This window comes from Boleophthalmus pectinirostris, unplaced genomic scaffold (genome assembly GCF_026225935.1).
Source record: "Boleophthalmus pectinirostris isolate CB_2022bp ecotype Guang Dong unplaced genomic scaffold, ASM2622593v1 HiC_scaffold_22, whole genome shotgun sequence".
NCBI classification, from domain to species: Eukaryota; Metazoa; Chordata; class Actinopteri; order Gobiiformes; family Gobiidae; genus Boleophthalmus; species Boleophthalmus pectinirostris.
In genome coordinates, this window is record NW_026571190.1 from 16643515 (window position 1) to 16667054 (window position 23540).

General features: G+C 36.0%; 1 protein-coding gene across 8 annotated transcripts in view; it reads right to left on the minus strand.

The window, feature by feature from the left end:
* Window positions 1-23540, minus strand: part of rptor (regulatory associated protein of MTOR, complex 1) — a 199497-nt gene that overhangs the window by 12853 nt on the left and 163104 nt on the right. For 3 of the 8 annotated variants that reach the window (XM_055157939.1, XM_055157942.1, XM_055157938.1), the window contains exons 26-30: window positions 23154-23259; window positions 17529-17643; window positions 16420-16544; window positions 14259-14384; window positions 8844-8891 (exon numbers count right to left, since the gene is read on the minus strand). In XM_055157939.1, coding sequence (XP_055013914.1) covers window positions 8844-8891; window positions 14259-14384; window positions 16420-16544; window positions 17529-17643; window positions 23154-23259 — 520 coding nt within the window. The remainder of the gene's footprint in view (window positions 1-8843; window positions 8892-14258; window positions 14385-16419; window positions 16545-17528; window positions 17644-23153; window positions 23260-23540) is intronic. The other 5 variants (XM_055157943.1, XM_055157940.1, XM_020939830.2 and 2 more) reach the window with 3 other exon arrangements.

Consider the following 23540-nt stretch of genomic DNA (forward strand, 5'->3'; position numbering starts at 1 on the left):
AGATTTCAAACTGGTAAATATGTCATAGTTGTAAGTTGCAACAAGGTACCCTCAGTCCAAATCACAAATTCTGGAGCTGAGGTCCATGCAGTGTTTGTAAGATATTTCAAAAGAGTCTGAGCCTTTCAAGTCTGTTCTGTTAATGATGTTTTGCCCAAACCTCTTGTCCATCATGGCAGAGGAGGAGGAAGTGCAGAGCGCAGACAGGAAGGGGTATAGTATTTTAGTAATGGATGTCTCTGTGATGGATGAGGACACACAACAAAAGCTCACGAGTCCCCCAGCTCCTTTTTGTTTTTCAAGAGAGGAACAGCAATCCCATCGTGCATCACTTACAGCCTTCCCTGAGTCACTTCCACCTTCGGTTTTAGCAGCTGATACCCATATCCGCTCACCCACCTGGTCCACCAACATTTATTTCGATTTACGCAGTGTTTAACTCCGTAACTTGCTTTAAAAAGCTAACAGCTTTAAAGGGCTCATATTGCGCACATTTCTGATCTATATATAACGTTGTTTCCTCATTCAAAACATACCTAGAGTTATATTTAACACAAAACCCTCTGTTCCACCTTGTGATGTCATGTGGTAATACAGGGAGTGCTCCAATGTGTTTTTTAACTCCATACACTTTCACTAGAATCATTTGGATCATTTCAGCTCTGGAAATTCCAATCTCAATCTTAACTAACACTTCATGACATCACAAGGTGAAACAGAGCATTTTGAGCTCTGGAGATGTAGACAGACTAATAATAAAAAGTTACTCAGACATGTGTGACTGAAACAAAACAAATCCGGGTTTGTTTTTGAGGAGGTAACAACATTGTAACATGCCTAAAGCTCACTAGAGTCAATTCTGAGTTATCTTAAGGGTACTACTCTCTCAGATTTTTGTTGTGCAATTGCATGTATACTGCTATATGCAACATTTAGGATACTCAATGTCTCGATGATGTTATAGTTTTGCCTGAAATGTTCCATTGTATGGCATTAAACTTATCTACCCAAAGACCAAAACTAAACACCAACAGGCCAAGTTACAGTTCAGATTTATGAACAGGTGACCTCACTCAGAGGTCAAGTATTTTTCAGCAAAATAAATGGAATGGAATAAACGCAAGATAGTTTTTAACCTTATAAATCAAAATTTCATATACAGATAGTTGACATACAGACCTCTTTTGTAGAACAACCTTTCACAAAACTGATAATTTTTCCTTTTTTGTAAAATCGTGACAAATTTGAAGATAAATTGACTGAACTGGATGTGTCAAGTGTTTTCTTTGCTGCACTTGGCTCCGTTGCCAGGAAATGCCCCATGTGGCGTCTCAAAAGTTTCAATACAAAATGACGTCACGAAGCAGAGAATGCATGCTGGGAACACACTTCAGAGCACCAAGCGCATTGACAGATGGAAAAAACACATGACGCTGGCACAACTCAAAGGCTTTGTGAAAAAAGAGCGGGGAAAAAAAGAAAAGAAAGAGGCACCCCCATCCTATTCTCTTTGAGGATCGCAGCTTGGGCGAAATCTGGGTTACAATAAAGTGGGAGGAGGAGAGACGGAGATTCCCCAATATTAAAACACAGAATTGACTTACATAAAGGAGGTTCTGGTTGAGTCAGCGAGTACGTTTACATGGCCAGTAAAAATCAGATTAATCAATCATTAATAGTAGTATTTATAATTAGTAGTATGTAATCTTTGGTATGTGTTACTGATCATCAAAAGTCCTACTGGCATGTGTTAAAACATCGGCTGTTTCATGTAACTTGTATTTTGAAGATAAAGTAAAATGTTTTTAAAGGGCCCATATTACAGCGTCTTTTGATCCTACAGCATTTTTTGATCTGTTCTTTTCCTAAACACAAAACATGCTGTTCCACCTTGTGATGTAGTAATATAGGAAGTGCTCCACTGTGTTTTTAAACTCCATACACTTTCACTATCATTTGTATCATTTCAGCCCTGGATTTTAAAATCTCTTCTGAACTAAAGAGAAAAGGTAGCTATTAACTTGAAAACGACCAATTGATCACATCACAAGCTGGAACAAAGTATTTTGAGCTTTTGAGATGTAGACAGGCTAAGAATAAAGGGTTCTTCAAATGTGCAAATGAAACAAAACACCTCTCTAGGCATATTTTTGATGAGGGAACAACATTATAACATGACTTAAAGCTCACATGAATCCATTTTTTGTAATAGACCTTAAACCATTACATTTAAATTCTGTATCTCAAACTGCTTATATAAATTATTACTACACCATCTTTATATAAGAGCTTATTTGATTTTCACACTAGAAACTTGCTGTGAAAGTAAAAAACCTCCATCAAAATGAATAGTTTAATATAGTTAGGTTATAAAATCAGATATCACTATTCCTGCTTAATTATTTTCTAACAGGAACGGAACAAGTTGTTTTCCACAGAGCACACATCCGAGACAATGTGCAAAGTGAGTGAGGAGAGTGAGGAGAAAGTGTTTTAATTAATTTACAATGACAGATGTTGCTTAAATATGTCCATCTAAAATTATTTGCCTACATTTTTTGAGTGTTGTTAACAATGTGAAATTAGTCTTCTGTGCTAAATATATTACAATGTGAAAGCCAAATGTTTAACCTATAGTCTATAAATAATATTGTTGTATTTTAAAAGAAGCGCAAAACACTTTCAGCTTGCTGCCTTTTTCATGGTTGCAGCCTGGTGGCTTGGAAATTCTATGTACTTATAATTTAGACTGGATGCAAAGTGGGGTGAATGGAATGGGGCGCTTAGCTTTGAGGCACAGCAAAAATATGCATGTGGGGAGGGAACAGTGAACTCTTGTAGTTCTAGTCTCTAAATCAGTAAGTTGGGCGTGACAGCAAAACTCCGTACTGGCCTCAGAGAGACGTGAAAAGCACTTAAATCACTTAAATCATTGCAGTGAATAGTTAGGATGCAAGGAATATGTTAGGAAAGTGAGGAGCAACTTTGGATCTCTACAAACAGCTTAAAATGTACTGCTTCTGTTTAAGATTGTAAAAATCAGGTACAGTGCCTTTAAATCCACCCTCTTCTTTTCAAAAATCTTTACAAGCTCATATCTGATTCAGTGACACTCCATTGTTTTTCATGGTCCACTGGTCTAACTTCCCAAATCCTTGTCACATGCCTCTCCTCATGTTTTTAGCCCCTTCATTCCAAAGTGTTCTGCCTCTATGGAGTTTAGAGCCAGTTTCCTTAGAGGAGAAAAGTCCCCGATTGTGGGCTTGAGCAGGTTTTAGTTACCCACTCAAAAATCAATGTGGACACGATGGAGCGAAGAGAGATAGGAGCAAAGCAGTGTGGGCAATGCCTCCTCAGCTGTGAATCTCCACTGCTCAGAGTTGGAGGTATATATTAGTAGATAAAATACACAGGCACTAAGGCAGTGCTTGTCAAAGCGTGGTGCAAGCATGTTGTGGCACAGTTATTTTCTAGTGCAATTCAGTCTTTAAAGGGGCTATACTAATTTTTTCATATAATAAAGTTAAATCTGTTTTACCTCAGCACAGATATATTGTTGAATGTCCTTAGGGTAAAAAAGTGTCTGTATGAAGAAAAAGAATTCTAAGTTCATGTCAGATTCAACAAGATCTCATTGTTTTTCATAGTTCCTCTTTAATGTTTTTTAGACTGTGCCTTGAAATTTTTTTAAAGATAGATATTATATCTGTATATATATTATATATTTGCTTTTAATTAGATTTTATTACCAAATATAATGCTAGTTGTAATTTAAACCTTGTTTAGTGTTGTGATATTTAAAATATTGTAATGAATTCTTAGTTTGGACAAAATTGTTTTTGTCCAGTTGTTTAAGAGGTCATATAAATTTTCATTTTCTTACACTTTTGCAAATATATATTTTTTATATTTATATTGTACTTAAAATTAACTTTTTGTGTATGTAACAATATTTTGTTTATACAAAGTGCTAGTGCAGAATAGTAGTTTGTACTTAGACTAGGTTAGACTAATGCTTAGGTTTCAAATTTGCTGTATAATGTCATGAACAACTGATATTTCCATTTTTCTTACAAAGAACAGAAAAATTATGAGTTTGGATCAGATTCTACTGCAGGTAACTGACTTCCATGTAACAATTACAGCTAAATTGAGTACTGCTTCTTTAAATGATGCTGTTAGCAGAGTGGTTTTCCCCGGCCGCCTCTCCAGTCTAAGTGCACACAGCTATTTTCATTCTGACAACAACGGGCTGTAGGCAGATGGGCCTTTTAATCCCACCTTCGTGTTTGGCTAATTTGTGATATATTTATCCATTTTCCATTAATATCATTGTTTCCTTCGACCCAGGTCTCGGTGGACAGAGGCAGTTTCCCATGCATTTTCAGTATGTGCCATTATCTGCAGTGATGGAGTAGATCCCTGACTACTGCAGCTCATTAAAACAGAGCTCCTCGTCTCTGTGCACACCCCCTTTCCTCTTCGCTCTTCATCCTGTTTGCTTTAAAAGGCTCCTCCAGGATTCCTCTATTAGGTTTGCTCCAGGATTAGCCCGGACTCACGCTCCTTTATTTTAACATGACGTAATCTGCTCACAACACAGAGGTTGCAAAAGAGGGCAGTTTCATACATTTGCAAAACCAGGATTTAAATTTTTATTTCTATATTATTAGCATTGATGAGAAGGTTGCAATAATATTGAAAGTATACAAAACAGCAGTAGTTAATGTCAAAAGAGATAGGTGAACAAGATGCTAAAGCTTAAAGATGTTAAAGATTAAAGACTGAAGCGATAGTGGTTCAGGTGGTAGAGCAGTCATTGTGAACCAGCGTAATAGTTGTTGTGTCCCTGGGAAAGATCGTGTACCCAGCTTGCTTAAAAGTCCTATATTACACAAAATTGACTCTTTAAGCTTTAAAGGTGCACCGTGTAACTTTCTGCAGAGGGTCAACCTGTTTGTCTTCATGGAGATGGTATTGTTTTGGTTTATATTGTCCAGAGTATGGTATTAAACTAATCTGTCTTGCATTTATTCAACTAATTGCTTAAAAACGTGAATTCTTACTCCAAATGGGCTCGTCTGTCCACAAATCTAACCTGTAATTTGACTTGCAAGTCTCCATGTATATTGATACGTTTACAACCATACTGTGGAACATTCTAGGCACATCTCCATGGAGACAAGCAGGTGACAGGCCGTTCACCAGAAATGTTACACAGAGCATCTTTAAGCCATGTTAGAACATCGTTACCTCCTCAAAAATGTATTCAGAGCCGTGTTTTGTTTCATTCACACATGTTTGAGCTTTGTAGATGTAAACAGACTAATAATAAAGGGTTACTCAAAGTGCTCTGTTCCACGTTTTCAAGTTAACAGCTACACTCTGCTTTCATTTTAGGGCTGAAATGATCCACATGATTCTAGTGAAAGTGTATGAAGTTTTCACAAAGGAGCACTTCCTGTATGTATATGTGGGGTCGGTGTGCTAACCATGAGTGAATGAAACAAAACTCCAGGCATGTTTGTGAAAACAACATTATAACATAGATCAGAAAATAGTGCAAAATCAGTCCTTTACATCACATTTGATGAGTGAGTGAGTGGTGGCTGGAGAGATGGCTCTCACAGACTGGCAACCGTGTTTTAATAAGAATAGGCAATACTGGAATGTTTTACCACTGCAAGAGTAAAAAGTTCCAGTCATATAGGGCTGTGTAATGAATCAAATTTGAATTGTATTGTGATAAAATTGTTTTTGGATCGCAATAATTATGTAAGCAGGGATGTGGTTTGGAGCAGTTTTTAACAGATTTATAAAGCGTATATTTGATTTTAGTTTTAAATGAAATAAAATATGTGATATAAACACAAGGAAATTCACAAGTCAGACTTTTAACACTTTTTACAAAATGTTACTAGGTTCTTTTTTCAGACCATAGGTTTGTTTTCATACCTGACAGTTTTACAAAATGCAAAATACATGCTGTCCGTGAAAACGCATGACACAAGTATTATATAAAGCACGAAGTCAGACTAAAAATATTTCTACACTTTCCACTATACCCAAACTATTTACTAAACTTCAGGTGAGATTTGCTCTAAAGGTGTCCTCCCTTAAGGTTTGCTTAGCTCCACACTGAATTGGTTTTGGATTTGAGCCCGGTATTAACAAGCCACAAGACAGCAGCACTCGCAGATATGGAGCAGGACACAGCGTCTCTCTCCCCCGAAACCTACCGAGACCAGGCCTGTCCTAGTTTCCACAGTAAAAAGGACAATGTAACAGAGAAATCCAACCTAAACTCTTACTGAACAAGACAAGACAAAACAGTATGTGGATTATAGTGTAATTAGACTGGCTCAAATTTAATCCATGGAAATATGGATTATTTGTGTTTGGGCTTTCTCCAAATCCACAGCAGATAATGATGTTTGTGTCTTGTCTCGGATGTCTTTTTCACCTCAATTTTCCAGTGTGGATCCGTTTATCCATTCTGGGAAGTTAGTAATCCAAGGTACTTTTCAGACAACTAAATTCAGTATTGGTTTCCCCATCAATGACAAACTAGTACTATATAGACTAATAATCCACCTGTTAGTTCTACTGCTACTATTACTACTACTAATGCTACTGATAGTACTGCTACTGCATTAATCATAATGATTACAACTACCAATTATTTCAAGGTATTAAGAAGGAATATATTATATACAGAGTAAGGAATTCGATCTAAAAGGCTACTTGTTTTGATCTTTTATATACTTCTTAAACTAACTTTCAGCTAGTACAAATGTTACACATCTTATGATAAAGAGTTTTTAGTTGAAATACATTGTAATGTCAATTTCATTAAATGTAACTTATAACTGTATTTTTCCATATAGCATTTCCTATTTAAACATGATGTGTGTGTCTGTATTTATGAAAGCAGCTCATCATTTCACATAGAAATATTAATATGTATTGTTTGATTAAAGACTACCGCATTTCAAATGAAGGTTACCGGGTATAAGGCCCCTTGAGGGTTTTTGGAAACCATCTATCACATTCTATTGTATAATGTATTCTATAGTGTATTTTTTCTATAGTGTAAGTGAAAATAAATAAATCAAATAAAGGGGATGGGAGGATCAAAATATTTGTACAAAAGACTGTAGAGGGATTTAGCCATTTCTCCACTCCAACTGTCTTGTTTATCTTATCAGGTCAGGAAAAACACTCCTTTTGCTTAAATATCCTTGAGTATTTGTGTATAGTGACCTTTTAAAGGTACGTTTCTGACTTTAGGTGTCTGCCCCTGATATGTCCCTTGTTTTTCCTCCTTTGTTTCTCATCGATGCCCTTGTCCAGATATTTATTTGACTCCTTTAACCCATTGACCCCGCATGAGGCTGTTTTGGCCTGTGTGAAGCCTTCCTCTTGTTTTTCGGTTCCATTCACAACCCTGCTTTGCATACTAATGCCCACAGTGCCTTGTTTTGGATAAGCCCCACTGGAGGCTAGCGGCTGATCCCCCTAGCAAGATCGCACCATTAGCATCCCATACCAGCAACATGCAATTAGACTGTGCCACCACACAACTGGGGCACGGCAATTTTGAGGTAGAAAGAAGACACTTTTTTATCAATTACAGCTTCAAAGCAAGTGACAGTACTTTCAAATCTTAAGAACTGAAGGAGGATTTTTTTGTAGTGACATTTATAAAGTTCAACTTCTTTTTTTAATACAATAGAAGCAAGATTTTACTTATTATGAGTTAGCCAACTTTTCAATGTCACTAAAAGTAGAAAGTGTTGGGAAGGAAAATTATAAATGAAAGAAGTATCACCACTGAAGATGTACAATGGCTATACAAGAATGCTAGACATGGTTATAAAAAGGGCATGATTGAAAAGGCCATGTACATGTGTTTAAAATATGTGCAAATTTTCATGTTATGTTATGTTCAGATTATGAAACTCAGAACACACTTTGTGCTTGAGCCTGCTATATTTTTATAAGATATGACGAAAACGACATGGATCATTATCTTATAATTTTAAATAGCCAAATTAATCTAAAATGACTAACAGAAATGTTGCAGTAAACGTCATCACAACAGAGAGAGAGAGCCAGAAAATACAATGGATAGCTGCAATTCACATTAGTGAGTAGTGGATTTTTTTTTCATTTGTAAAATAAATTACTATACACTGCTGCCAAATCCTACGAGTATCAATGATTAAGAAAATAAAATTGGAAAACTAAGTAATTAAGTAGAGAGCAATTGGCTGATGGTGGTGAACATGGAGGGTGATTGGCAATATGGCATCTTGAAAATAAGTGATCACAGATTGCTCAAACATGCACAAATCACTCCACATACAGTACTGAGAGTGTAAATGAGAAAGGAAAACAACTATAACATGGTTAAAAGCTCTGGAAAGTCAATTTTGCATAACAAGTCTGCTTTAATATAGTTTGGTTTGTACTACTTCTTATATTTGAAATACATGAAAAGAGCGAGAATCAATTTGTGATAACCTTGAGCGAATAAGAGGTTGAACGTGATGCAACCAAAGTTTCAGCCAACAGCATTTTAACAGTGAACACCTCTTAATGCCAACAGTAGCCACCCAAAATCTCTCAAGAGAATAACAAGATGGATGAAAGACGCGAAAGCACTGATCTATAACCAAGCACCTCACATACCACAAAACCAGATTTAGTGTTTGGTGAAAGGCACAAATCAATGCTGCGATATGTGGCAAGGTTACAAATGATCCGTGCTTATGACTGGAACAAAAAGAGAAAGAGAGAAAAAAAAAATACTGCTGGCGATTTCAGGACGGGACACTCACCTCCTTGTTTACTCCTGTCCAGATAGATGGACACCCTTCTGGCCAGACCTGTGAGCGGGGTGGGGGTAAGGTGGGGTGGGGGGCAAAAGGTAAGCCACATATTAGCCAAGGCCCAAGTAGCGGACATCACAGAGACACAACACAACGGGGTGAACAAGGCAGACAGTTACTAAATCAACTTAGCATTCAATGTATGAAAGCTGGATACATATTTTTTGGGGGGGGTCAGTATTTATCATGTTCACTTTTTCTTTGTACTCATGGGGAATCTTTGGTTATTTTTGGCTATAGGATAAGATTTAAGCCATAAAAGTTTGAATTAATAACTTCTATGACTCATTATAGATAATAACTAACTACAAAAGTGTTTCATTCTGCTGTTTATTTATTGCAGCTCATGAGGCTTTAACAATATTGTAGATTTAGACTATTTTTGTGGTTTAAATCTGCTCTTGGGTTATTGTTTCAGTGGCATAAATTGGTTTTATTGCCATTGTGTATTGTCTATATTTACTTCAGCAATATATAACGTTTATTTATATGTACATCAACTATTTTGAATTGGAGCTTTTGAATGAACATCGCAGCTGACTTGGTTGTATATTTTTACAACACATAATATAATACACATCTGGTAATACATTTTATGGTTGCTCATTTTAAATCTTGACTATTTCAACAGGCATTCATTGCAGTATCATCTTGTCAGTCTAAAACCTTGGCCCCACAAATCTGTAGTCTAATAGAGAACCCATATCCTCAAATTCTCCTCTCTCCAAAGGGCAAAAGGATGAAGGAGAAGAACGATTGCACAACCGCACAGGACTGGTTCAGAAGTTTTTCCAAGTGATTTTAAAGTATCAGAAAACTAAGTATTTCATAAGATTAATTTTGAATGCAGCAACAAATGCCCTGAAACAAACATGAATCATTTCTGATCAGCACTGAGCAACCGAGTGTGAACTCTACAAGGCTGTGGTGAGGGACTGTCTGGCATGTTAAATATCAAGGCTTATGTCACCAAGGAGCTTCAGCCAATTACAGCGCAGGATTCAGCATTAGATGAAAGACCAGAGGAATAATTACGGTAATAAAACTGCATCGTCACTTAGTTCAACTTGTGCTAAACGATTATTAAAGTGACATTCAATCATTTTAATCATGTACAGACTGGATAACAAATCAAATGCTAGTGTCATAAATAAACTACTTTACAGTTATCAGGATCTAGTTTATATCTCGCTGTATACTCACGCTTAGAACCAGTATTTTGTTTTATATTTTATTTCTGTCTACTTACAGTCAAATTATTATAGTTATTATTTGTTTGTTTTTTGTTTTTTTTCTTTTACTGATTTTCATGTGAACTAATGTGCAGCACTTTATAAAATTGTGTATGTTTATAAAATGTGCTTTAGATATAATGTAGACTTAAAGTTTGGATTCTTTTATTGATAAGCTTGAGGTATACAGTGGGCAATGGAGATAAAAACGTTATTGTAAAGGTGTTATGCTACTGTGAAATTTAGAATTACAAATATTAATTCTCAGCAGATTGGTTAATACAATGCAAAATATCTAAAGGCATATTCAAATAGGACTTCAAAATACCTCAAAAATATTTGAAATGAAGCCATTTTGTGTCACATTCAATTGATTTGGATGTTACAAAGAATACTGTGTGATGCCTTGTTCAGCCCTTTGAGGTGGGAAACAACACAAGATAAAAAAAAAAGCATAAACCAGCAACATAAAATGCATGACACATAAGAACATAAGAGACTCTACAGTTATGGTTTACAACAATGTGTTACTGACAGACACGGGGAGAGGAAGCAGGGATGGGGATGTCTCTCTCATTCTGGTTGGAAAGGTACTCTTGGCAATAGAAAGGAGTTGTGTGTAATATTTCATTGAGTACGGTACATTATTAATGCAGCAGAGGCTATGCTAGCAGTGGAAAATATTCAAAACACAAGCCTATAATATTACACCATGAGAGATTCAGTAAACACATTATGTTACAAGAGGCAAAACAAAACAATGATTTGACTTGTGCTAAACTATTTCCATATTATTAGGAGACAATGAGAAAAGCTTAATGTTTGGAAGATAACATAAAAATTGCACTTATAATCAGCATAGTGCATAAACCGTCACTTTTACCATTGTTCATTAGTTAAAGGTTCTATAAAGGTTTCTACACAAAACTGACTCTCGTAAGCTTGAAGACATATTATAATGCAGTTACCTCACCAAAAACCTACCTAGTTGTGTTTTTATTTCATTCACACATGCTTGAGGAATGCTTTATTATTACTTTAAATCTCCAAAAGCTCAAAGTGCTCTGTTCCACCTTGCGATGTCGTGTAGTGGTAGTTTTCAAGTTAACAGCTCCTTTTAACCTTTAGTTCAGTAGATACGGACAATTCCAGGGCAGAAATTATCCAAATAATTCTAGTGAAGGTGTGCGGAGTTTAAAAACACAGTGGAACACTTCCTGTACAGTGGAACACTTCCTGTATTACCACGTGACGTGTGTTTTCTTTTTGAGAGAAGAACACAGCCTAAATATGCAGGGTTTGCGTGTTAAATGTGTGAATGAAACAAAACACAACTCCAGGTATGTTTGTGATGAGAAAACAAAACAAAAATAAAATAATAAAGTAGTGTAATGTCAGTCCTTTAAATATTACTTATTAATATGAATGAGACTGAACGTTAAATTTATTCCAGCATGCACCGCTATTCTACACATTACCCCTAATTATCCACTGATTGATATTGTGACATTATTGAATTTCGCCTTATGTTAAAGTACCCAGACCATTTACTACAAACTGTCCGCTGAGCTCCAGAGTGAAACTTCTCCCTGCACAGATGCCACTAATATTAAACCTGATGTGTCCAATGAGGTCTGAAAGCAGCACCTACACAACAGCTGTCACTGGCAATACATCCAGAAGGATAACAAGCACCCCCATTACATGTTTAAAGTCTGCCTCAAAACGGGCCCTGAAGTGGGGAAGTCCAGAGAGAGGACCAGGGTGTCAGGGCCGATAGACAGTGGTGCTAGTTAGACTGTATATTGTGTGTATCCATAGTAACGCAGTAGTGCTCTTGTAAAGATCTATTTGACAATGCGCATACTGCTTCGTACATGTCACTCCGATCCTGTCACTCGTGCTGACATCTTGGGATTTCGTTGCTTCCAATTACCCAAATCCGAATGACATTTTACATACTACAGCAGAGATAGTCAAACTTTATATGCAAGTTATAAATAGATCAGGATTTTCAAGTGTTAATAATTTAGCAATAAATCAAAACTGACTAGGACATAGCAGGATACATGGGCAGTAAATAATTTAACTTGAACTTCAAGAAACAAACGTCTCTCAAGATTAAGGGTGTGTTTATACTTGTCCTTATTTTCTCCTTTTAGCCCAGTTAAAGTCCAAATTTTGTCTTGGTCCTGTCCTAGTCCTGGTTTAGTGCCAGTCTAGTACAGGTTTTGTTATAGTTATATATTTTTTGTCCCTGTTTAGACCTAATTTGAAATTCATCGCTAGATAAAAAAGTTAAACATAAAATAAATTGATAACTACACTTTACACTTTACTTTTACATACTATGCTATACCACTTATTCACCCCTCAGATTTTACTAAAAATCTTGCTTAGTTTTTGTACTTTTCTAATTTTGGTGAAGTTTATAATTGAACACAAGCAGCAGATGTGACAAACATAAGGGTAATTCCAGAGCTGTTACCTAGCAACCATAATATTAACAAGATCTACAACATGTCTAAATTTTAAAACATCGATAAAAAATTTAACTGCAAGAAAGTGTCCTTGTGAGTAAATTGTCCCTTGATTAGTCCATAGAGGTAGTAATTTTACTTGTAAATTATCCTTTTTTTTCTTGATTGATTTAAAACTATGATAAACATTGACCACAGGTACTAATTCACCACACAAGTGATAATTAAAAAAACATGAAAACTTGTCATAAGCACTTTAAAATACTTGAAGCTAACCAGGCACTTTGACTCCATGCCAATACCTGACAAAGTGCTAATGCCTCTCAAGTCCTTAACAGTTATTTATGTTGGCCAACTGCACCCTATCAAGAATTCAGGCAGTATACACCAATTCGTCCGCCTGTCACACTTCCCCAAAAAGTAGCCTGACCCAGAAAGAGTGGCTGTAAAAGTGCCGGAGGCAGAGAGGAAGTGGAGCAGGTGAGAGGAGGACCTGCCACAACACTGCAGCATAGAGCTCTGTGACAAGTGTGTACTCCAAGTGTCAGCCAGCCCTCAAAATGTGCACAACGACTGAAATATGAGCAACTGGCAACACACAAGTATGCCAACAAACCTTATGGGACTTAATGTGTGTTTTTGTTAAATTCATTAATATGATAACATTGTATTGACAGGGCAGGTCTTGTTTCTGTGGCAATTCATCCGTTTGTGGATAGTAGGGCAGAAAATATATAAAAAAAAATAATAATAAAAAAATGAAATTGAGACGATAACTGAGGAATGAAACTGATGTTTAAAGGATTCATTTAAAAAGAGTTCCATAAGTTAAAGGTGCACTATGTAACGTTGTCTGGAATGTTCCATAGTATGGCATTAAACTTATCTACCCCCATGGAGACAAGCCGGTGACATCACCAGGACAAGTTATGAAGAGGCAACCCAGCTCACAGTGAGAATGAATGGCATTTTTCTGCAGATTTTTTTTGACATACTGTGGAATATAATTATATTATATAATAAGTTCAGACACAGAAAAGTTGCATAGTGCACCTTTAAATTACTGACAGTTTGAACTCGGCTTCACTACAGTATAGCAATGACTGGCATTAAAACTCAAATAATTTACACATGATAGTTTGTTTCTGCTCAGAGAATTTGTTTTAAGTTTTGATTTTATGTAGGGCCTTCAAAAATCAGTGCAAGTGAGAAAAAAAAAATAACGTGATGTGTTCACCAATTAAGTCGCATGGGGGCCTCAACTGTGACAGAAATCTGGTGTCAAGATGCAAAAGTGTCATCGACAGTCATATTAGGAGGAAGGTTTATGTATTAATTGATTGCACCCAATAAAAGATAATAAAATAAAAAAAAAACGGGTAAAAATATGTGGTTCAAATGGTCCCTTATATTTAGTTACAAACTGCTCCTCTATCTACAGCAACTTTTTACCAGAAAATCTTACTAATTCAATAAAATAAAATGGAAGTATTAAAAAGCAAATTTGCTAATTACCTTTACTATATATAAGGTTTTGAAAGTGAATTGTTGTGGGTGAGGGCAGGATGTAGGGACAGGACCACGATGGAGACTAAATACACTACAGGAGTACAGATGGGTGTGATAATAGTAGAAGTAGCTCTGGTCTTTACTGTGGGCGCCGGCAGAAGGCTGACCTCTGGTGGTGGGCAGCATGTCCGACAGCCCCTGCCACGCGGTCACCATCTCTGGGTTCTTCTGGTCAGCGAAGTTTTTCCAGATCCGCAATGCACCGTCATCTGAGGAAAATGACAACATATAGTGAGATTAGTGCTAGATTATAATGTAAAATCCTGAGATAAGAATAACAGTGCATTTTATTGTTGAAAAATGGCAATGTGGTGCCATTTAAATTTGACCTGGAGTCTGGATTTTAGGAATAAGTAAGTACAGACCAGTGGGTGGAGATAGGGGGGTAGGTGAATACTGAAATCTCCCTAACACTCAAGCCTTAAATGCAAAAAAATACAGAATGACTCGAACATGCACGAATCAATCAACTGAAATACAACTCAGAGAAAGCGAATAATGAGAAAACATCACAACATAAAAGTTGATTTTGCATGTGTCTCCCTTAAGATGTGCTTACATTACAGTATTAATTGTTTGGACAAAACTAAACAAATGTGCTTGGATTGTTTACCTGTGTTAGGAGGACAGAGGCATGCAGGGTAACAGCTATATTCAGATGATAAATGGTGCTGAATTCACATGAGCCCTCTGTACCATATTGAGGTTGGGAAAGTCAAGTATTTAAAGCTGGTTGCCGCTACAAATGAGTCGCATTGAGAGTTGAGATTTAGCTGGTGGGCATGAACATTCGGGGAGGTTATGCAGGAAGTGAGTAAGTACTAAAACAGTTTTGGGAAATTGCTGTGTTGTTTTTTAGTGTGAAAAGATGTGCAGTCATTTGCAGGTGGTGCCCACAAAATAGAGACAAGAGTGTGAACTAAAACAAAGGAACTGAGGGGGATCAACAAGACACAAATGGAAATATTTCTACTACATTAAAGAGAAACTGTATGCGAGGAAACACTAGTTAATCTAATAATGATGAATAAAATTGAATTAGATTGTATCTAGAGATTAAAAATTTTAAAATTTGGTGCATTGTTCATTCACTATTTCGCTGCACACAATGTGGATATGATTCTGGACAAAGATCTGCTGACTTAAAGGTGCACTGTGTAACTTTTCTGATAGGAGGTCCACCACAAGCTTGTTTCCATGGAGATATTTATTGTTTTGCCTGAAAGTTTCACAGTATGGCATTAAACTCATCTATTTTGCATTTATTCAATTATAGGTGTTTTACTGTTCATGAATTCCTATGCATTCCTATAGTGAGTGAACTGACCACACCACAGATCTGACTTGTAACTTGGGCTAGGGCAGAGGTGGGCAAACTTTCTGGCTCACGGGCCACATAGGGTCCTAAAGTTTGACTGAAGGGCCGGACAGAAGACAGGACATAACATGTTAAGAGCTCAGATTCATTACATTCTTATTCACATTTATCTAGGACTTCAGACGTGCACTACACATTTCATCACTACTGTGAAAGATTCAGAACACATGAAACTGTTGAGACCTGCTCCACTGCACACCACGAGTGAATGTATATCGTGAGTTCACTGTTTTTGAATATGACTGGTAACAGCTGAAGAACAAAGCTCACACCATACAATCATAGACATACACCTGTGAGTGAGTTGTAGTTGTCAATGTGTACAACATTTTAGAGGCAGGTTTTATCACAGAGACCATACGTTTCCTTGATTGATTTTTACCAACTCAAAACGGAAGCAGTGCAGTCTTATATCTTAAGCACCAACTACTTCACTCATGGTCCAAATAACTCCTGTAAAAACACTTTCCCATAAAGCATTGCAGCTAACATAATACGCCGCAACTCAATGTATATATAGTGCGCCATCTACTGGGAAACGCTGGAAATGCATGACAAATAAAACATCAACAAGGTTTATTATTGTAATTTATTCCAGTTCGGCGGGCCGGATTAAAAGGTTTAAAGGGCCGCATACGGCCCCCGGGCCGTAGTTTGCCCACCCCTGGGCTAGGGGCATTGTGGGTTTCTCTCTGTAGAAATAGATATGTTTAATGTCATACTGTAGAATATTCTAGACAGTTGTGCCATAAATTATTTAGATACATTTATAGCAGGTTTAGGGACAATAAATTAACCAGTGTCATTTTAAGCCGGTCTCGTTTAGTCAATATTACCCACAATTTTAGAGCAGATTTGTGGATTACCTGTTGCCGTTAACAACAGTGAACAGTCGTGTCCATTGAGATACTCCATGGCCGTGATCCGTGTGTACCGAGGATTTCCATTGTAGAAATAGTCCAACCTCTCGCCCTTCTCCCAGTCCCAAAAACTGCAAAGAGATATTGAGTTTTTAAAATGGATGCATGGTTATGACTACACCTTTATAAAACATTAACAGATAAAAATAATGCACAAATTGTTTATTAACAGTGATTCAGGCTTAGTAACTATTTAATTAAGGTGATAGGGATAAGAGATGGGGTTACTGTAATAGTCTTATTTATTATTATTAACAATCCAGATGTCAGCAACATTTCAGAAATTATGACATACTTAAGTTTCCTAAAATAAGTTGCATAAAATCAGATTTATTTCTAAAAACATCTGGGTTGGCTTCATCTATTTTAGGACTGGATAAAATATGTAATGCCATAATTATATCAGAAATGCTAACACATTTATTAAGTTGTGAATAAATACACTTTTTGATTGTAAAGAACTTTGATTTCTTTTACAGTTAGCTTTATAGCTGTTTTTAAAGGTCCAATATTTGACCAAAATTGACTCTTGTGAGCTTTAAGATGTGTTAAAATGTTGTTATCTCATCAAAAACATGTTTGTGTAACCCTTTAAGATTAGTCTGTCTGCATCTCCAAAGCTTAAAATGTGATGTCATGAAGCGATACTTATAGTTTAAGTTAACAGTTACCTTTTACCTTTTGTTCAGTAGAGACTGGAAATTCCAGAGCGAAAATTATCAATTAGATTTTTGTGACGGTGTATGGTGTTTAAAGCAAAGTGGAGTGCTTTCTGTATTACCACATGACATGACAAGGTGTAACAGAATTTTTTTCTGTTTGAGAAAAGAAAAGCCGGATGTGTGTGCACTTTCTCAACAGAGTTTCCTGTTTGAGAGAAGAACTCAGCCTCTACATGTATGAATAAAACAACAGAATTCCAGTTATGTTTATGATGAAGAAACATCATTATAACATAAGTCAGAAAATTGCGTAATATGGGCTGCATGAGACAAAAAAGCATTTTTTTCTCTTAAAACCAAATAACCCAAGCAGCTGAGAGATTAGTGACAGACCAGATGCTGTCCTTGTCGGCCACGGCGATGCAGGTGTTGAAGGGGTGGAACTTGACCACAGACGGGACGCCGGGGTTTCGGTTGATGAATATTTGATCATCCAGACGAGCAATACCTGCCACAGAGAGACCAAGGACACACATAAGGGACTGACGCAGAAACATGGAGTACAAAAGCACATGAAAAAACTATACATGGCTATTTCTTTTCAAGGGATTTGAAGAATGACACTTTGGTTTGTACTGTTTCTCATCTTAGACTTAGGGATGGGTGATATGGTATTTCTTGATTTTTTTTATTTTATTTTTTTTTAGATTATCAATACATTATTCTAACAAAGTATCCGGAATGTGCTCAAAGTTTCCTGTAAATATCTTGATTGTGGTTCAAGTATTGGCCAAAACATGAATGGACCATAAAATTGAACACAAAATGGCAAAATAATCACTTTATATCCTTGTTTAGAAGGTGACACCAGACTTTTTTGTCTCTTTTTGGGGTCATTTTTAATGGCTAAACTCAATACTGTAATTTGCATATCTTATGATATATCTCCCACCTCTGCACTGCTTTGTTTTAAAACTACCATAAATCATTGTACAAATTGCATTATTATGTAATGAACCCAGGAAGACTACTTGATTACCATAGTAGAAGCTAATGGGAATTCATAAAAACAAATCTTTATGCTAATTCTTTGCCAATGATCCATGGAAATTAATGAAGAAAACAACTATAAAATCAACTTTTAACCATTTTTAAAGGCTTTTCACATCTAGCCCATACTGTGAGGGAGTTAAATTTCAAATTTCAAAGTATTGATGTTTTGTCTAAGTATATTTATTAGATTTACAATTTATGTTTAAAAAGTAGGATATTGTTCAGAGTGCTCAGCTCAAACACAACTCAATGCAGTACCATTTGAGAACAAAGGCTAAGACTAACTTTCTTTTTTTTAACTTTTATTTTCTGATCAAACTTTGTGTTTTAGAGAAAAAAGTGACTTCACAAGTAAAGATATATATGTAGAAGGAGGGAAGAATAAATAAAATAGTTGATAAAGATGAGCATAATTTTACACTATATACACAATAGTCACCACTCTGCTTCATAATGCAATTCTAAGAACAGAGTTGCAATGCCTGAGTGAGTTTGTGACAAATTAAAAATTAGAGCATTCCAACTAACAACAATGTACAAGTACATAGTGAAGAGGTCTAAAAACGGTCTCTATTTTTCTGTATGTTGCCATGGAAACTGCACGTGCTTGCTTCCCCAGCCTGTCCTTGGTGTCTACCTGAACATACTCTGAAGAGGGTGATAATTGCAAGAATAAGGCAAAGAAATCTATCACAATTCATCACATATGCAGTGGTAGAGCTGGTTACAGGGGAAAAATAGTACAGTGAAAGATTTTGGTTAAAACAGGTTCATAAACATTGATTCCTTTGTTTGTGCTATGGGCAAGTACGATGCACCGACCAGAAACAAGCCTCCAGATTTTGGCGAAGTATGAATTTTGCATCAGAACAAAAGAAAGAAGTCAAACAAGACTGTCGGCAATACTGTGTAATTACAGAATAGCATGAATTATAGATACGGTTTTCACTGGTTTCCATAGTTCAAATCCATTAAAAGGTGGATTTATGTCATTGTGCAAGGGCATATATTTCTCTTATGAATGTGCACTTCATCATTTTTTATCAAATGTCCTATGTTACACAAAATGGAGCTTATGAGCTTTATACCATGTTAGAATGCTATTACCTGCTCAAAAAAAAAAAAAAAAAGAGTTACACACATTTGAGTTATCCTTTATTATTAGTCTGTCTACGCCTCCAAAGCTCAAAATGTTCTGTTCCTCCTTGTGATGTCATATTGTGGTAGTTTTCAAGTGAACAGTTACTTTTTACCTTTAGTTCAGTCGAGAATAACAATTCCAGGGCTGAAATGATCCAAATGCTTCTAGCAAAGGTGTATAGAGTTTAAAAATACAGTGGAGCACTTTTTTTTAGAAGAACTAAATATGACGGGTCTGTGTGCTAAACATGTGTGAATAAAACAAAACATAACTCCAGGTACATTTTTTATGTGAAAAAAGGTGCACTACTATATAATTTTTTTGGTGGACAGTCTGTTACCTGATCTTTAGATGTTGTTGCTTTGTCTGGGATGCTCCATAATATGGCATTACACTGATCCTCATTGCATTTATTAAATTATAGTTTTTTTTATTGCTAAAAACCCTGAAAGGCAATAACGCAAAGCTATCTCTATGGAAACAAGCAGGTGTTGGACACTCCATCAAAAAGTTACAGAATGTAGCATCAAGGATTGAGGCAATATATAGTAGGTACTTACTACTACTAAAAGAAGTTTGACAACAATAAATTCTGTGTTAACCTTCTTGCCTCTTTCAGATGAAATTGTGAGCACAAACAATTTCTTATAGTTCAAGTGTAATAAGTAGTTTTAATCAGTGTGCAAATGTTTTGAAAGGGCCAGTAATGATATATTATACCAATATTTATCTAAAACCATGCTGAAATATTTTGACAGTTGAATTTTGTATCTAAGGTAACATATTTGTCAGTTTGAATGCTGCTCTCGACATAACAAAACATTGGTTGAGTGGCCAGACCCACAGGCTCACAATTTGGCAGTTCATTTCCAGCTCAGGCAGATGAATACTGTTGTTATGTCCTTGGGCAAGACACTTAACCAACCTAACACGCCTCTATTGTCTGCGTACACTGGTGTATAAATGTGTGTGTGAATGGATGAGTGGTTACTTCATGTATAAAGGTCTGAGTGCCTTGAAAGTGGAAATGCATGACTTAAACATGTGACCATTTACTATTATTTAGTGAGAAGGGAAAAGTACATTGGTTACATACTAGATGCTTTGTCTTCTTCAGTAAAAGCTAACTCGTACTACCTTTTAACCTCTTGTTCATTTGCAGTAATTTATGCAGTTGAGACAGGATGATCCCCCTCCTCCTCCTCTCCTCCTGTCATTTTAACTTGTGTGCAAATATATATATTTTTTTCATTGGATAGGGTCAGTAATTATAGCAATATTAATGATAGATCATGCTAAAATATTATAAGTTAATTGTTAATTTGAAAGGAAAATTGGTTTCACACTTTGTCTTCTTAAAGTTGTTAACTAGTATTACCTTTTAGCTTCTTTTTTATTTATACACTGCAGTAATTTATGCAGTTTACACAGCTTCTTCGCCCTCCTCCTCCTCCTCTCGTGTCTTCTCTTCACAGTTAAACAGACTGAATGGGGGCAGCCCTAACACTCACACATAACCGGGAGGATACAGGGGAAATACAGCGAAAAAAAATAAAAGGAACTAGACTGGTGCGTGAGCTGTGACGCCAATCCACTCGATCACGTGTGAGAGGAGGGGGATTCGATGACGTTAGACTGTTAACTATTCTGTTTGAAAAAAGCTTACATAGTGCCTGTAAGACAACTGGGTGTAGCTGGTACCTACGGGTGAATAGATTAACTATGTGAGCAAGTGTCTGATTCATAATAACGGAAGATGTGTTGCCCCAGAGGACATTTTAATCAATAGGATCGCAACAGCAAATCATCGCCAAGTTTGTGTTGAATATATGAATCAAACCCTTTAATATTTTATACTAGCCTTCACCCCTTGTTCACTAGTGCAAAAGAACAATGTTTTTGTACAATATTATAGGAGTAGATGCAATTAATATTGTGTGAAAAAGAGATGGTTGGAGGAGTGCAACCAATTAAACTAATAAGAAAATTGATTTTTGACAAGCGCAGGACATTAATAATATGTGTAGCCCTACAAAACAGTGAGTGAAAATAGAAGTAACAATGAACAGTTATTACACTATAGTAAAAAGAAAAGTTTTAAAAGATACTGAATCAAATAAGATATTTGTTACTTATTTTAGATTTGTTAGAAAATATGGTTACTTTTTTTGACTGCAAAATGTATTTCCTGTTTTCTGACAAACCAAGTTAATCTTATGCAACAGGCTTAATTAAGAAGCATTAAAATAGTAGCATCGTGACAAACATTTATATAAAATAAAGTGTTAAAGATCCTATATTATGCAAAATGTATTCTTGTGAGCTTTAAGCCATGTTGTTGCATCATCAAAAACATATCTGGAGTTATGTTTTGTTTCATTCACACATGAGAAATCCTTTATTAGTAATCTATATCTCCAAAGCTCAAAATGCTCTGTTTCACCTTGTGATGTCATGAAGCAGCAGCTACCTTTTACTTTTTGTTCAGTAGAGATTGGCAGTTCCAGGGCTGAAATTATCCAAATGATTCTTGTGTTGTATGGAGTTTAAAAACACAGTGAAGTATTACCACATAACATCACAAGTGTTTTCCATTTGAGAGAAGAACATAGCAAAGTATGTGTTAAACACCTGTGAATGAAACAAAACACAACTCTAGGCACGTTTTTGAAGAGGAAACAACATTATTACATAGATCAGAAAATAGCATAATACGGACCATTCAGGAAAAAACATTTGACCTCTAGAATAGTCAAAATAGATGTCATGTTCAAAACTGCTCTGTCAAACAAAACACATTTGTAGTCATGTACTAGCTCTGAACACACATCTTAATCAGAAAATGAAAAGGGGCATTTCATTTTAATTCAATTTTTACCTCCGCCAAGGAGGTTATGTTTTTGCCGGCATTTGTCTGTTTGTTTGTTTGTTTGTTTGTCTGTTAGCAACATAACTCAAAAAGTTATGGACCGATTTTGATGAAATTTTCAGGATTTGTTGGAAATGTGAAAAGGAAGAACTGATTTCATTTTGGGGGTGATCCGGAAGAAATCCTGGATTCTGGATCACTTAGAAATTTTAGTTAACATTGTGGTGAATGGGGCCAAAAATTTTGTTTCTCAATATCTCGGTTAATTATTGACCAAACCCCATGAAATTTGACTCAGGGATGGACAATGGGATCCTCTTTCATATTCCAAATTGAAAGATACAAGACAAATATTTATGGAAAACACAATTAATATGAGGGGGACTGTAGTCCTTGGCGGAGGTCTGCGCTCTCTGAGTGCTTTTCTAGTTTATTATGTTCTTCTCTTGAGTGACATCTTTAGATATTTAGATACACAATAATTTAAGTTAAGCCCCAATATTGCCATCAATAAATAAACTAGTGAGATTTTATGACCCAGATATTTGATCCAACCACATGTTTGATCGTAAAGCAGGTCAAGTATCAAATTTAAGATGACATTTCGATAACCAATTTAGCCAAAATAAGTAAGAAGGTCACAGCTAATTAATTTTTCAATTCCCTTGTGTACGAGCTTGTACAGGTCTAATTTTCATGCTTTACGCCCATTTCTTGATGCTGTTTCTAAGTGTTTGAAAAGATGTGTGAAATGGTGTTGGGGCAGGTACAGTGTGGGGCTTTGTCTTAACATTGGGATTTTGGGATTGGGCATTGGGAAATGTTATGTACAAGTTTTTGCTTTTAAGGTTCTACTTTTAATCAGTTCCTTTGTTTTATTGTATATTTTATGTTATGTGGTATAGTAAATTATGAAAAATGAATTAATATTTCAGTAATTCTTGAGTATTTTTACCTCTCTGAGTGATGTTGCGGCTCTGTCTTCTCACTCTGGTGTTTCTCAGGAACCTCCACTGTCGTTCCATCCTCACCTGACTCTCCAGATCGTGCTCCTCTGGGATCTATTGGTGAAATACAAGTCCATCACAATTTTTTTTTAGATGTGACAGAAGCAATTACAGCATATGAATCACTCCCAAGTAGTGACATGGGCTAAAATCAATGTGTTATAGATTTCTGAACTTTTTCTGTTTTAGTTCAATTTTTTAGTCAGTATTGTAGTTGTTGGAGTCCTTGCAGAGTCCTGGCCATTTATCACTATGTCACCATCCCCATTAGTTGTTTTCCACAATTATTTCTGTACATGAAAGTGTTTAAAACAATACATTATATAAAGCACTGA